General features: G+C 42.4%; 1 protein-coding gene across 1 annotated transcript in view; it reads right to left on the bottom strand.

The window, feature by feature from the left end:
• The window catches only part of Gfm1 (G elongation factor mitochondrial 1), a 46,317-nt gene extending 44,108 nt beyond the window's left edge, over window positions 1-2,209 (bottom strand). The window contains exons 1-2 of the mRNA XM_055596808.1: window positions 2,023-2,209; window positions 318-470 (exon numbers count right to left, since the gene is read on the bottom strand). Of these exons, the coding sequence (XP_055452783.1) occupies window positions 318-470; window positions 2,023-2,106 (237 nt within the window). The 5' untranslated portion in view covers window positions 2,107-2,209. The remainder of the gene's footprint in view (window positions 1-317; window positions 471-2,022) is intronic.
• Window positions 2,210-15,210: the final 13,001 nt, after the last annotated feature.

The following is a 15,210-nucleotide window of genomic DNA, read 5'->3' as shown; positions in this document are numbered from 1 at the left end:
GTGCTCCTTCTGGGTAGAAGGACCCTTCCATAGAGGCTGCCTAAGACCACTGGACAACACAGATATGTACATTATGGTTCAAACCATAGCAAAATTAGTTACAAAATAGCAATGAAAATAATTTTATGGTTGGGGGGTGTCATCAAAACAGGAGGAGCTGTATTAAAGGGTCGCGTCGTGAGGAAGGTTGAGAACCACTGCTCTGCGCCCACTGTTTTCATCTTAACACAAGGTTTGGTGGAACTTATAAAAACCGTAACTACAAAGCAACAGAAGTCAAGCTCCCACAGCTCGGGAAGCAGCCTTTAGCCACGCACCTCATGCATCCTGGCAATCCTGCCAGTGTAGTAGAGCACCCGCTCCGTTAAGGTCGTCTTCCCAGAGTCAATGTGGGCTGAGATCCCAATATTTCGTATTTTTTCATTGGGAATTGTTCCCGAGGAGCACCATCGGTAGGCCGTCCAGTTAGCCTGAAGAACAGATTTTAAAAGCTCGATTTAACACACTTTTAGAAGAGAGCACTTTTCAAATGGGAACTCTAGACTTTTTTTTGCTCAACCTCAATGCAAGGGGTTAATTATATACACAGCCCTGGATTTAATTCCCAATAGTAATCAAAACTAAAAGTAGTACAGACACTACTGCTAAATGTTAGTGTTAAACTTTTTAGTGTGTGTGTGTGTGTGTGTGTGTGTGTGTGTGTGTGTGTGTGTTTGTGTGTATTTTACTCACAGGCACATCTGTGCACCACAGGCAGGCTCGGTGCCCCCGAGGTCAGAAAAGGGCCTTGGAAGTGGAGATATGGGGGCTCTGGGCAAACATGTGAGAGTTGGGAACTGAACCCTTCCTACGGAAGAGCAGTCACAGGGAGCTCAGAGACAATTTGGAGGACTCCATTCTTGCCCCTCCACAGTGTGGGTCCTGAGAGGGACACTCCGTTTGGCATATTTGGCAACTACCCATACACCTGAGCCATCTTGTCCACCCCAAACCTAAGTTTTAAAACACACACTATCATAAAAACAGAACCTCTCAAGGACCACTTCAGTAAGAAATACAAGGTTTTTCTGGGTGGTGGTGGCGCACCCCTTTAATCTAAGCACTTGCCAGGCAGAAGCAGGAGGATCTCCAAGTTCGAGGCCAGCCTGGTCTACAGAGTAAGTTCCTGGACAGCCAGGGCTACACAGAGAAACCTGTTTCAAAAACAAAAAAAACAAAACAAAACAAACAAAAAAACAAGTTTTAGATTAAATTGTACCTTAGGTTATCTGTCTTCCCCTGTCCTGTAGTTCACAGCTATCAAGGACAGACTCGGTCTACACAATTAACAGCCTCAAGACAACCCCCCAGAAGGTTTGCAACTTTATCTGCACATAAGCAAGGAAGCACCGGTTTGGGTGGTGGTTGTTCCTGGCAACTTTACTGTGAGGAGAGGGGATGTATTCATTCAATCAAAACCAAACCGCACACCCAAACGCTTTGCAACCACTCCTGGAAGAGGGAAACTGACAACGTGTCAAAGGAGACACGTGACCAGTGCTTAAGCCACGGGGACATTTGGCTCCAAAATAAACGAGGGCTCCATGACAGGTAAAGGGGTCACCATCCACCAGTGGCCACCCTACCCTGAGGGTTTCACTCCAAAGACTTACAAAGTTTAATCTACACACCTAACTGGGAAATACGAGCGGAGTAGCGCACCGGGAAGTAGAGCGTCAGATCACAGAACACAGGAACCGCTCGCTCAGAGAGCATCCAACCATGCCCAGTAATCAGAAACCCGGGGTTCGAGCCCCGGGACACTAACTTTCACCTGACCTTCACTCGGGGTACTTTTCTTTAAAGTAGATCATCCCCATCAGGAGGCGGGGACCCCAGCGCAGAGTGCGGGTCGCAAGGCCAGGCTGGCATGCGGGTACCCAGGGGCTTTCGGGGCTCGGGACGCTGCCGCTCAAGAGCCCGGGTGGGGAAGGGGTGTCGCCCGCCCGCCGCCTGCCCGGAAGGCTCGCCGGGCACCGGTACCTGCTTCCCCGGCCAGCCCAGGACCGCAGGGACCCGAGGGAGCGGCCCGCGACCCAGGGACGCGGCGACCCGCAGCAGCCGCATGACAAGTCCGGAACAGCCACTTGCAGATATCCCCGCTCCGCTGTGCTCGGCGCGGGCAGCCCAGCGGGAAGCGCTCAAAGTCACGCCAGCCACCAGAGCCGCAGGAGCACTTCCGGGAGGAAGGTCAGGAGCGGGGCTGGAGGAAGGCAAAGGGAGAGGAGCCTCTGTCGGAGCGCGGTGCGGCGCGCCCTCTGCCGGTCAGGAGGAGAAAGTGCAGCTTGAACCGCGGATTGTCACAGGGAGGTGGCATTACTACTGAGTGGGGGTAGTCTGGTCCGTTTGTCTTTAGAGGAAAATTAATAATAATGAAAATCACCGCTGTGAAAAAAAAAAATGCGCCCGGTGTGATGGCACACGCCTTTCATAAGAACACTTCGGGGGCAGAGCTAGGCGGAGTTCCAAGCTAGCCTGGTTTACACACAGGGTTCCAGGCCAGTCAGGACTAGACAGTGAGACTGGGTTTCAACAAAACGAAACAAAAACAGCAAATATTAATCATGATCGCTTTACCTGCATAGCAATGGGGAAAATACTTATGACAGTTTAAGTGGAAGAAGTCCACAAAATGTTAACATTAGTACAGTACAGAAAGTATGGGGGAAATGATAGTAGATAAACCTTGAATTACAAATAGGTTTTCTTCAAAACGTTCTTTATTGCTCGTCAGGAATACTAGCTGCGCATCCTCGCATCCACAAAACTGCACCCTTGAGCTTCCGCTAGGACATCTTAAAGGCAACTTGACATTTCCAAAATGGAGCTTCTGACCTTGCCCAAACCTCCCCGGCTAAAAGGACCCTTTTAAGTCAGGCCATGTTCCCTCTCTGTAGAAAAAGGTGTCTGGAGTCCATTGCTATCTCTACTTGGGTGAAAATTCAGTGTTTTTCATAGTGCTTTTTGGGAAGGACATTTAGCTCTATTTCCAGTATGCCTAGGCCCTGTACGGGTGGAGACACTGTTGGAAGAGACCAAAGCTTGAAGTCAAGGCACAAGGACACTTCTTTCCATGGGAGAGTGGCTCCCAGCACTTTCCTGTAGAGGAAGGAAATCAGAGGGTTCCTGTGCCTGCAGTGTCCTTTTACCTTCAACTGTAACCCCTCCCCCCACCCCACCCCCCCGGACAGAATAGGGCATCTGGAGACCCAAATACTGGTTCCAAACCCCCGGTCATGATCCTCTGCCCAACATTCCTGTTCTTTTTCATTTCCTCTGAGTCCTTTGTCTTCTGCCTAAGGAGATTCAACAGCCCCCTCACCGTTTCCTATATCTGCATACATCCTGCACTCTCTCTCCTGTAGGTCATTATATTTTATATCTTTCATGATACCACATGATAAAGCACAGTAATGTCTTTCATGGCTCCATTCTTGTTAAAAAAAAAATTCAGAACCATGTTTTTTAGTAGCATCAGCTTAATTCAGAGATTTAGCACTGGAAACACTCTGTACACTTGTTGGCTGGCAGTGCCTAGACTGGGAACGGCTAGTGATACCCTTTGATTATACCTGTTATCTGCGCCAAAGAGAACATCTCCTAAAGTAGGAGCAGAACCCATTGGTGGAGAAGGAAATGGTGATAAGAGAATGTCTGGCAACTGGAGAGGGTGCTTACATCGTTATGGGTTCAGGAATAGCCACACACTGACCACTCAAACACCAGACTCGGACTAATGGAAGTTTATTGAACACTGAACAAAAACTGACCAGGCAGGGATGCAATCTGGACTCTGGAGCCAGACTATGACGCCTGTCTGTTTCTAAGACAGGTATTTTTATTCGAAAAACTATAACCAGGTAAAAAGGTAACAACCAGGTAATCAGGTGTAGAAAGTGGGGGGGGGCAGCATTCCATCATTTTAACTAGCTAAACACAATCGATTTTGTTCCAAATGCATCATACTTAGGTAGCTAGACAAAGCATTTTGAGTTGATTGGCTAGGGCATAGGCTTGGGGACTTTCCAGTTCCTCACCATTCCAGGAGAAAGGAACATGGCAGGATATTGGGGTCTTAACTCAAATAGAGCTTACATTTATTTTTAACTCAAGCAGAACATGCATTTATCATCTATTGTTTTATTCTAAGCAGCAAGTATTGAACTATTGAATTGTGTCCTGGTCTCAGACATGTAGGGCCTGAGAACTTGAATTTAATTTCACCTTATGATCAAAATGGAGACTTGGAGGCAAAATGGCTTCTGATATGCCAAAGGCGACAGCAGGTGTTAATAGAAGAGGCTACAGTAATGCTAGGAACTAAAGTAGGTCTCAACCGACCTGTAGAATTTAAGCAGGTCACAACAATATGGATAACCTGTGTGTCGCTGGAATTTCCACCACTCAATAATTACCTTTCTCCAATCTTTACAAATTCTGTCAAAATTTTGCTTAGTAGTCATAAAAACTGACACATTTAGAACAAGGGTGATGGCTATGAATTTCAATTAGTTCTGAATTCTATTATTGCTGGTGTGTGTCTGATGGAAACATTTTGTCTAACCTCTCCCAGCCCAAATCCTCCCTGATCTACTTATTTTTGGCCCTGAAGATGTAGCAATGGAAGCTGCAATGACTGAAATCTCCAAAAAGAGTTTTACATGGTAAAATAAAATTTTATCTTAAGGTAAAGATTGTTCCAAAATTAAAAATAAAAGATGAGAAAAAATTATTAAAGAAGGCTAAAGCATATTATAAAAATATTGTGAATATAAATTAAAATCTGATGATAGTGTGACTGAGTTAATTACAATTACAGATCATAGAATTTCTAATCAAAATTCTATACCCTGATGTACAGCTGATGTCTCTGTATTTATAGTAAAGTTTTTTTAAAAATATTGATCTACTCTCAGTAATGTTTACAGAAAAACTGATTTGGAAAACAAGGATTTTTGATTTTATCCTCTTTTCTCTCTCTCTCTCTCTCTCTCTGTTTTTTTTTTTTTTTTTTTTTTTTGGTTTTGGTTTTGGGTTTGGGTTTTCGAGACAGGGTTTCTCTGTGTAACAGAGACCTGGCTGTCCTGGACTCACTTTGTAGACCAGGCTGGCCTCAAACAAGTATCCCCCTGCCTCTGCCTCCCAAGTGCTGAGAGCAAAGGTGTGTGCCACCATGAAAGGTCCATGTTTTAGCCTCTAATTGATGAGTCATTTCAAACTTGGTGACGGGATGGGCCGGGATGGTGGCGAATGCTTTTAATCCCTGGCCCCTTTAATCCTGAGGGCTGTCCCAACCTCCCTCAACTGAAGACGCCAGCCAGCTAAGCCTTGGTGGCTGGGCGCAAAGGACAAGCCTGAATGGGAGTATTCTGACTTCCAGTGGCCAGGCTGCGGTGGCTTGGTGTGCAGCTGTGGAACCAGTGTCCTTCCCGGCCACATTTAACACAGATCCCTGGTGGAGTCGACTTAGGCTGGACACAGGCGGGATGGGACCCAGGCAGAGCTTCCTTGTTCTCTCTGCAAGAATGCTGATGGCCTCAGGGCAGCTGCCAAGGTTGGGCTTAGAGTGTGGCTCTGTGCTGTATCCAAGCCTGTTGGGAAGACTCAGCTGCCTCCTCTCGGCAAAGACTTTAAAAGCCATTTTCACCAACTCCTGTATGGAAGTTTAGGGACCATCATCAGCCTTGTTTAAGGTTTTTGGTGTTTGTTTGTTTCAAATATCTGGCCAAGATTGAGAAATAAAATGGGTACTAAGAACCATGGTTCCCACTGGGTCCGTGAGGAAGGTGGGTCCAGGTGAGTTATCTCCGGGACTTAGAAAAATGGCCGGATTTTTGTTCGGTTGTTTCGTAATTTCTCAGAGATCATCAAAGTTAACAACTTTATTTGAGACCAATTTCATACCCTGAAGGAGGCAGCAGATCATTGTTGTGCAAGTATGCCAGATGCCAAAAGACAACCAGGAGTTGAGTCCGTTGGAAAACACAAGAGGATTTTTTTTATTTGCAAGCTATAGCTCAGGCTCATACCCTCACCACTAGAGCAGTTGAAAGCAAAGAGCCTCATGCTCAGGTTCGGTGGTTGATTTAAAGAGTCCAGTCTCTCCCAGAGTGCTGAAAGCAGGGGAATTCCTGCCTGGCAAGTATCTATTGGTTGAAACAGAAAAGGGGATGTTGCATTTTGAATTGATTGGTTATAGGAAGGCCCCCAAACGATTAATGGTCTGGCTTTCCTCGTTTGGCTGTCCTAGGGGAGGGTTGATCTGGGCTGGGTTCCTAGCAACTGTATCTCTAGTGGGCAGGAAAGGAATGCAGTAAGACTGGTTCCTCCCTGCGGTTGGCTGGACATGCCTCCACCTGTCTGGCCTTTGTTCAGGCCTGTGCTTTAAACCTTAATTCAATAACAGAAAAAAAAAATAAGTTTTAATTCTTTAGTCTCTCACCATGAGGTCCCTCTTGTCATAGCCATCTTGACCTGGCTGGCAATTCCCATTGGGTTCCGTAGCTGGCACTGTGTGTTGCCCACGGAGACTGTATCATCTCGAGGTGGGTCTGGTCTGCATACAGCCTGGTGGCTGCCTGAACCCAACTACCTTCAGGAGTGAGGGTAGAAGCCTGTATGACATAAAAGTCAGGCCAGGTTAGGTCATAGGTCTGGCAAAGGTAGTGGAACTCAAAAGTAGAGAGCATCTACCCATCAACTGGAACATTCTGCTCTGATTCTCCAGGAAGCCCCAGTGAGGGGCTGGGATGGCCAAACCAGGTCCCAATTGGTGGCAGTCTCTCCTGTTCCAATGGCTCCCCCCATAATAGGACCCCCTCATTCTCATTTGTCTATTTTCAATGTTTATTCCCTACCTCCTCTACCTTCTCCAGAAATGGATTCTTGAGGTCTCCAGGGTAAAGGTCAATCAGATGCTTCTTCACCCAAAACTCACCAACTCTTGACTCTGCCACCCCAAGCCTCCTCATTTCATAAAGAAGTAGCTGGATTTTAACTCATCATCCATATATATACCCAAAGAAGTCCCGATTTATTTGGTTGACATCTCTGGTTGGCCTCCCTACCCTACATGATCTGGTAAATTCCATTCTCTCTCTCTCTCTCTCTCTCTCTCTCTCTCTCTCTCTCTCCAACAGTAGCCAGGATTAAAAATTAAAAGTAAAAATTTACATTTTACCAATATAAAGAAAAATATTACCAGTAACCCATATTGGAGTTCTGTTTCCCTTTCTGATTATAAGAAATAAGACTTGGATATGTCTGAAAAAAAAACTAAAATTCTGACTTCCATCCCTGTCACTAATATTTGGTTAGAGCCACACAATACGGTTACCAGATTTCATCTCTAACATGACCTTCAATTTACTTCACCAAACTAAACTCTGGCACTGGGACAGGACAGAAACACAGGGAAAATATGAGTACATAGAGAAAGAAAGGGGCCTCTCATTCTGGAGTCTGGTTGAAGTCTCTGTCGAGCTAAGAATCAAGGATTCCAGTACAATCAACATTTTATTAAGCTTCCCACTATAAACCTGTAATTTTTGAGGACTCTCACCAGAAGCCCCCCTTACAGGAGTAAGAGGCATGTCCCAACCCCTTTGAGTGGCTACTGGTTTCTGGCTTTACCAGCTTCTTCAGTTTTAACAACTTACTAAGAGAATGCTTATTAGGTACTTTATGATATAAAGATACTGTTATTTTGGGTGTTAATATTGGGATTTGACATAACAATCTACTGTATGGTTTATGTGGTTTGACACATTCTCTTCCAGATTTCCATGGAATGTTGTCCTTTTGATCTCCAAGCTTAAACCTTTTCAAGTGCCCTGTAGATCAGACAGATTGAGGCTTTGGGCCCACACCTATTCGTCACTGAAAATGTTTTAGATGGACTTTGAGTTTTCATCGCCCCTTACAACAAAAGGGATCAAAGTATCAGAGAGAGAAATTGAAGCAAGATAGACAAAATTATGGGGACATGGGAAGGAAAGGAGCCCCTCACTTAGGAGACTGAAGGCTCTTACTAGTTAACGCTGAGAATTCCAACGCTGTCAACATTATCTTGGTCTTTCCTCCTTCCCAGCTGTAAACCCACAATTTTCTAGAACTCTGACCAGAAGCTCCCTATACACTGAAAAACCATGTGTAAACCAACTGGCTCCTGGCTTTAGCTTTATCAGATTGTAATCCCATCCACAGTACTCAGACACACCCCATATAATTTTTCAAAAGAGAAAAAGAATGTATTAGCAAGCCATTGAGAAGTAAATTGAGAGCCACAAGATCAGTCCACACTGCAAACTAAGACAATTAAGTCTGGCTAGTTTGAAAACCGATGTCCACACTTGTCTTTTTTTTTTTTTTTTTTTTTTTGACAGCGAGAGAGCTTGCTTCACTTTATCTTTACTCTTGTGCTTAAAATCTGCACACAAGATGTCTTAAACCCATCTCTGCTTCATCCTGGCACACCTGAAATTCTTTTCTGTGGCCAGGCTAAGGCTTCACCTGAGCAAAGTCCCTAAAAGCTGAAGGGAATTCCCCAGGCTGCTGACACATCTCAATAGATAAAATTATCATCTACAAGAGCTAGAATTTAGATCCGAATGACTAATATTTCCTAAAACTAAAACTAGCTACTCCAAAGTGGAACACCTAGTTTGCTGGTGGGAGTGCAAACTTGGACAGCCACTCTGGAAATCAGTGTGGCAGCTCATTGAGATGAGAGTTGAGCTAGCTCCAGATCCAGCCATACCACTCTTGGGTATATACTCAAAGTGTCTATCACAGAGACACTTGCCCATCCATGTTCATTGCTGCTCTATTTAATAGCCAGACACTGGAAACAACCTAGATGACCCTCTGCAGAAGAATGGATAAAGAAAATGTGGTACATTTACACAATGGAGTATTATTCAGCCTTTAAAAGAATAAAATGATGAAATTCACAGGTAAATGATGGAACTGGATAAAATCATCCCAAGTAAAGAAACCCAGACTCAGAAGGAGAAATATGGTATATGTTCACATATATGTGGATATTAGCTGCTAAGTCAATGATAAAGATGCTGCAAGATAGGTTATCACAGAGGTTAGGTATAAAGCAAGGGACTAGAGGGAACAGATCTCTCGAAGAAAGGGAAACAGTTATAAATGGATGGGGGCCTGGAATGGGGTGTCAAGTGGGAAGAGAAAGGGGAGAGGGAGATGAGGAGGGAAAATAGAAAGACACCTAAAATTAAGGGCCATTTGAGGGGTAGTCTGGAAACCTAATAGACATATGTATGAAGATGATCCAAATGAAATCAGATAACGGGCAAGACACAGCCCCAGCTGGATATCTCTTGGCACCAAATAAAACTTCCAGTCCAGGGTTACATCTGAGTTGTTTGCCAAAGGGCTCCCTTGGAAGTTGCCAAACCACCAGGCTGTTGCCAAGACTATAGGTTGCTCCCCACAAACTGACAGCAAGGCCCCATTGTGGAAGACACCTCCTTGACACAGCTCATTGAACACAGAGAAGTTGAGCTGGTGCCTACAGAGCCTTTATCCCTATGTTCTAGTGTCCTTGGTATAGGAAGGTCCTTTACATGCTACCAAAGGAGAAATGTGAACACCGATCTAGCCACAAACTCTTTGACTTATAATAGTGTCCTGATGAAAGATATGCTAGTGTAGCCGTGGCACAAAACTTATGGCATAACCGACCAGTAGCTGATCTGACTTAAGGTCCACTCCACAAGATAGAACCCATATCTGACACTTCTAGGCTGACCAAGAACCTGAGACTAGACAGCCCAGGGACCTAGGGTAAAACCAAATGTCCTTTCAGTCATTTTACTCCTAATGACTCCTACCGACATTCTGCTATAGTTATGGATTAGTACACTGCTCATTCACCAGCAGAGCAGCTTCCTCCTGCAACAGAGGGGAACATACACAGAGACCCACTGCCAGACATTACACAGAGAGTGAGGCACCTTGGAACACTAAGCCCTAACTGGGATATCTCCACTAAGTCCCTCCCCTCAGAGCTCAGGGAACCCTGTGAAGAGGCAGCAGAAAGAGCGTAAGAGCCAGAGAGAATGGAGGACACCAGAACAAGGCCCTTTAAATCTATATGGTCAGAGCTCACATGAACTCGAGAGACTGAGGCAACAATTAGGACCAATTCTTTGTCCTAACTTTCACTGCTTTATTTAAAAAAATCCATAATGAGCCTTCCCAGTGCCTTAGGACATAAAATACATCTGGACAGGTGTTTAGGTTCTCAGAAAAAAAAAAAAAATCCTTGTTAAGATTCTACAAGTATATTTAAAACTTCTGTTACTGTTTTGCATGTCTAGAGCCAAATAGCCATTCATTGCCCATCTTTGTGGTTTATATACATACTTAGTGTATGCATAAATTTACATGTATATTGGGGATGAGGTGTATCTCTTTCAGGTCCCAAGGAAAGCTAGGACAAATTTCACTCAGTACCTGTGGCTTCTCCCAGCCTAATCTAATCTAACATAACTAGCCCCTAACCTAAACCTCTCCAGCCTGGTTAGGCTTCGCTTCTTTCCCCACATCTTCTGATTCCTCGATAACTCAGCCATTTTAGCTATGGGCTTTCTTAGTTCCTATGAGCTCTCTTGGCCTCTTGGTTCCCAAGCTCACTCTTGTCCTCTCTTCTCTTCCTTTCTTGCTGCCCCCCCCCCCCCAGCCCAGTCCATTCTGCTGGCCATGTTCAGTCTGGGCCCTTCCTTATGCCCCTGCCTCTACTCTCCCTCATAGCTACTTCTCAGCCATACCTGGTGAGGTAATGTTCTCATTTTCATTCAGTCACAAACTTTGTCCCAAACCCGGCCCAGTCATATGTTAACAAGCCAATTAAAAGAGTGAAAATAAAAGTGAGAAGCAGAAAAAAATTCATTCAACATGGTCACACTGGAGAACAGGACAGAGAAGCCCAGTGAACCCCCCAGGTTCATGTTCAAGGTACTGAAGTGAGGTCGACATTTGAAAAAGAGCACCAAGGATATGCACATCTCACCAGTCCTGGTCAAAGTGTGGTCCTACCAGCAACTGACCCATCCTCTGGGTTTTACTCTCATCCTGTAAGGTGGTTTGTAAGTTGTGAGGACTGCCTCCTGTGGCTAGCACCTTTTCCTTCTCCCAGCATGAGATTCCTGGGGAAATTCCCATTTCTTTGGAGTCCATTATTTCAGTAGTCTGTAGTCCGATAGGCACAAGGGTCTCCAGAATATCTTGACTTTGGCCTAGTTATAAAAATTGTATCTTAAACTGAATCTTTTGTAAGGTTGACTAACTATTGAGAACTTCAATGTCTGTGGAGGATTTAGAATGTCCAGAGCCTAACCACAATTTATTCTGAGCTACCTTTAGCCACTAATAGCCATTCCTTGCTTGACACTGACTTAACATCCTTGTGGCTATCTGGTGAAACCTTTTGGAATATATAAATTTGAGACCACTAACTTTCATAAACCAAAGGCTAAGAATGTCAGCAGACAGCATCTGAGGTCTAACTCAGAAGTTTCCATTTTTCTGTAACCCACCTACCTAGTGTTTCCACTGACATACTTTAAAAGTCTTATGAGTTTCTTTTTACTCTTTATAAATCTTCATGAAGTTATTACCATGTTGAAATACAGTATTTGGAGAAACCTGAGTCTGTGTTTCTAGGCAATAGTTACTCACATTTGGCTCCAGAATAAATTATCTCATCTCTTTTGAGATGAGAGTTGGTTTTTGGATCAACAATTATATTTTGATCATATTTATCTCCCAATAAACCATATTTATCTCTGGTTCCTCTCCCAATTTCCATCTGTTGCAGAAAATGGCTAATAATTTTTTTTATTATTAAATGCTTATAGTTATTATAGTGGTATCATCTAACCCACTATTACAATCAACAAAGACACAGACACCTGATAGATTTTAGAATAAGCCTTATTTTACCTGGGGCTGGGCAGATATTTCCACATAAGCTATCTTGTTATCTCCCAGACTCCATCCCATGCCATGTGCTTTAATCGTTTCTATCTGGACTACTTCCCAAATACTTGTTAATGTTCTTCGTCTGGGCTGCTTCTCTACAGGCAGAACTTCAGAGTTCCTCCTCCTGGCCCACATGGTTCTTTCCTATCCCATTCCTGTCTGTTCCTTTCTCCTCAGGTGCCTGTCTCTTTCTCCTGTGATCCTCCACCCCTCCACCAAAGCCTTCGAACCTCAGTTCCGCCCTCACTTACGCCCTGCCCAGCTGTACCCACACCTTTTATTTAGCTCATCAGGAATAATTTCTTAGACAAGGTTACAAACGTCATTTTGGAGTACATGAATGTCTGCTTGTAAAAGTAAGCAACCACACCTCTAGGAGCAAAATAACTAATCAAATACAAGATACCAGACCATGCTGTTACTCTTCTTTTTCAAAAACTGTCTCCCTTTTACTTTCATGGCTCCCTTATTTAAATAAATAAAGCAATAGCTTTATTTTTAAAGCAAACTTCTGTCTCAGTTACTTTCATTAATTTAAGCTGGTATTTGATGCACACACATCCTGGATAAAAAGGTTAAAGAGATTTTGCTAAATGTGTTTTAAGGCTTTTATGAACAATTTTGCATTCAATACATGGTTTGTCATTATTAACCAAAAATCTTTTTGTAATTTCAAGAATGTTATCTGATCACATCTGAGGCATATTATCAGCTTTGCTATACCATGAACTCATCAATATATTTAGAAAACACTTGATTTATCACTTAACTTTTTTTTTTTTTTGTCAGAAAGGGTTTCTCTGTGTAGCCTTGACTGTCCTGGGACTCACTCTGTAGATCAGGCTGGTCTCAAACTCAGAGATCCAGCTGCCTCTGCCTCCCTGAGTGCTGGGATTAAAGGCGGTGCCACACCTGCCCAGCAATTTATAACTTCCTATGTACAGTTATTACAAAACGTCAGAAAATATTGTCATGTTGGAACATGGCATGCATGGTAATCGATTTGTATTCCTGGTTCATGGCCATTCAAAAATGGCACCAGAATAAACTTTCTCTTATTCCTTTTAGAGGTAAATTTGTTTTTGCATTAACATAGAAAATCTTTTCATCCCAGTAAAAATGAACAATGTAACACACAAAGCCTAATTACCTCCTTTTACTGCATTTCCAACGTGCATTTTGAGGCTGAGCCATCATTTGCTACTAATCAAGGAAACAATCTGCTGATTCCTACAAATGGAGGGTAATAGCTTTATTTTTAAAGCAAACTTCTGTCTCAGTTACTTTCATCAATTTAAGCTGGTATTTAATGCACATAAATCTTAGGTAAAAAGGTTAAAGAGGTTTTGCTAAATGTGTTTTCAGGCTTTTATGAAAGATTTTACATTCAACACATGGCTCAGACTAGACAAAAATCAGTGACTGTTAAAAGAGAATGAGGAACATTGGCATCAGGTTCAAAGGTTAATTACAACAGAATATATATGCCCATGGAAAAATTATCAAGACACATCTCTTATTTGTAAACAGAATTTGGTGCCTTGATCTTTTATCTTTGTAAGGGTCTAGGTAAGATTCCTCGAAAAACTTATACACTGGGCCACAGGCAGTGTGCTAGGTGGCCATCTCTAAATGACACATCATTTGTATGTGTTCCCTACAAAATCACTGATGCTAGGAGTCACATACTTTAAAACTTATCTGATTCCTGTAGAAGACAGATTGAAAGGGAAGTGTCTATATATTCTGTAACTGCTATGATTTAAAGGAGTTACACTATGAAGCACAGGTGAATAAAGTGTTTTCAGATTTGAATATAATGATTGAAAGTTATCTGTATAATGATTTAGGCAAAAGGAGATTAAGTTGTCTTTTGAGATTTTGCTTTATCAAGTCAAATTATGTAGGAGAATTGTTTAAAATTAAGCATTTTACTGGGAAAGTGCTTGCCTTGTGAGCACAGGGGCCTGAGCTGGATCCTGGTACCTGTATAAAAAGGGTGAGTTCTTAGGGCTGGCTGACCAGACAATTAAGTTTAATAGGTGAGCACTACTTGTTTCAAAAGTAAGGTGGACGGCAACTGAGGAACAACACCTGAGAGCATCCTATGGCCTCTGCAGATGTTTGCACATGAGCCCATACACAATTGTGCACTGGCACATACATGCACACACACATAAAATGAAGTAAAAATATGTATTTGCAATATGAAAACGTTCCAGTGTTATGTTATTGGTATATTAAACCATTCATAAGAGGACCATTTTAACTAATACATGCTCAATTAATTAAGTTATTAAAGGAACACATTTTTATCATAATGATCAATTAAGGACATAATACAAAGATCAGTAAAATTAACAGACATATATTATAGTCAGCAAATGGAGTATGAGCATAGGTTTACTCCTTAGAAAATACTGAGGTTTATAGAATGATGCATTTTTTTGATCATTTTTTTCCTTGATAAAAATTAAGAATTAAGATCTCTATAGTCTTATGAACTTTACCCCCAACTTGAATAAAGATGGATTGGTGCTTGAATTCCAGAGTAAAAAGGCTAACTGAATTCTTAAATGGTATAACTAAAAGAGGAGCAACTGAATTATTAACAAACACCTTACTGAGCAATATACAGCTAACAAATTTTGAGAAAATTTATTCTAGTTTTCAGACCAGAAAATTGTACTTTTCTAAATGTACAAGAAATTTCTCATTAAGCTACGACAAGACAGAAATATGCAACATTAAAAATGTAAAGAGAAAGTATATTTAAATAATGATAAATTGTATGAATTTGATATGGAACAAACCTAGACTCTGAAGAAATTATGACAAAATTCATGAACATTAGCATTTTAAAATATTTGCTTAAAAATTAATTATTCTTGTTCTTTTTCAAAGTAATAACTTCTTACAAAATACGAACAGTGTATGTGTGTGTGTGTATAATTTATTTTTGAGATATGGTCTCTCATAGCTTAGGACCTCAAACTCAGAGTTCTCCTGCCTCACTCTGGGATTTTTGGATCAGAGGTGTGAGCTACCATACCTGGATCACTGACATATTCTATTATTTTCAGGTTTTAAGCTAGCTAATTATATAGCACATTATAAAATTTGGGGAAAACTAGTTTGGTTTACATCACTCTACTGTGA

Source organism: Psammomys obesus, unplaced genomic scaffold (assembly GCF_907164565.1).
Source record: "Psammomys obesus unplaced genomic scaffold, mPsaObe1.curated_primary_1811, whole genome shotgun sequence".
In the NCBI taxonomy this organism is placed as follows: domain Eukaryota; kingdom Metazoa; phylum Chordata; class Mammalia; order Rodentia; family Muridae; genus Psammomys; species Psammomys obesus.
The sequence above is the reverse complement of the archived record's forward strand: the minus strand, read 5'-3'. Positions and strand labels throughout refer to the sequence as shown.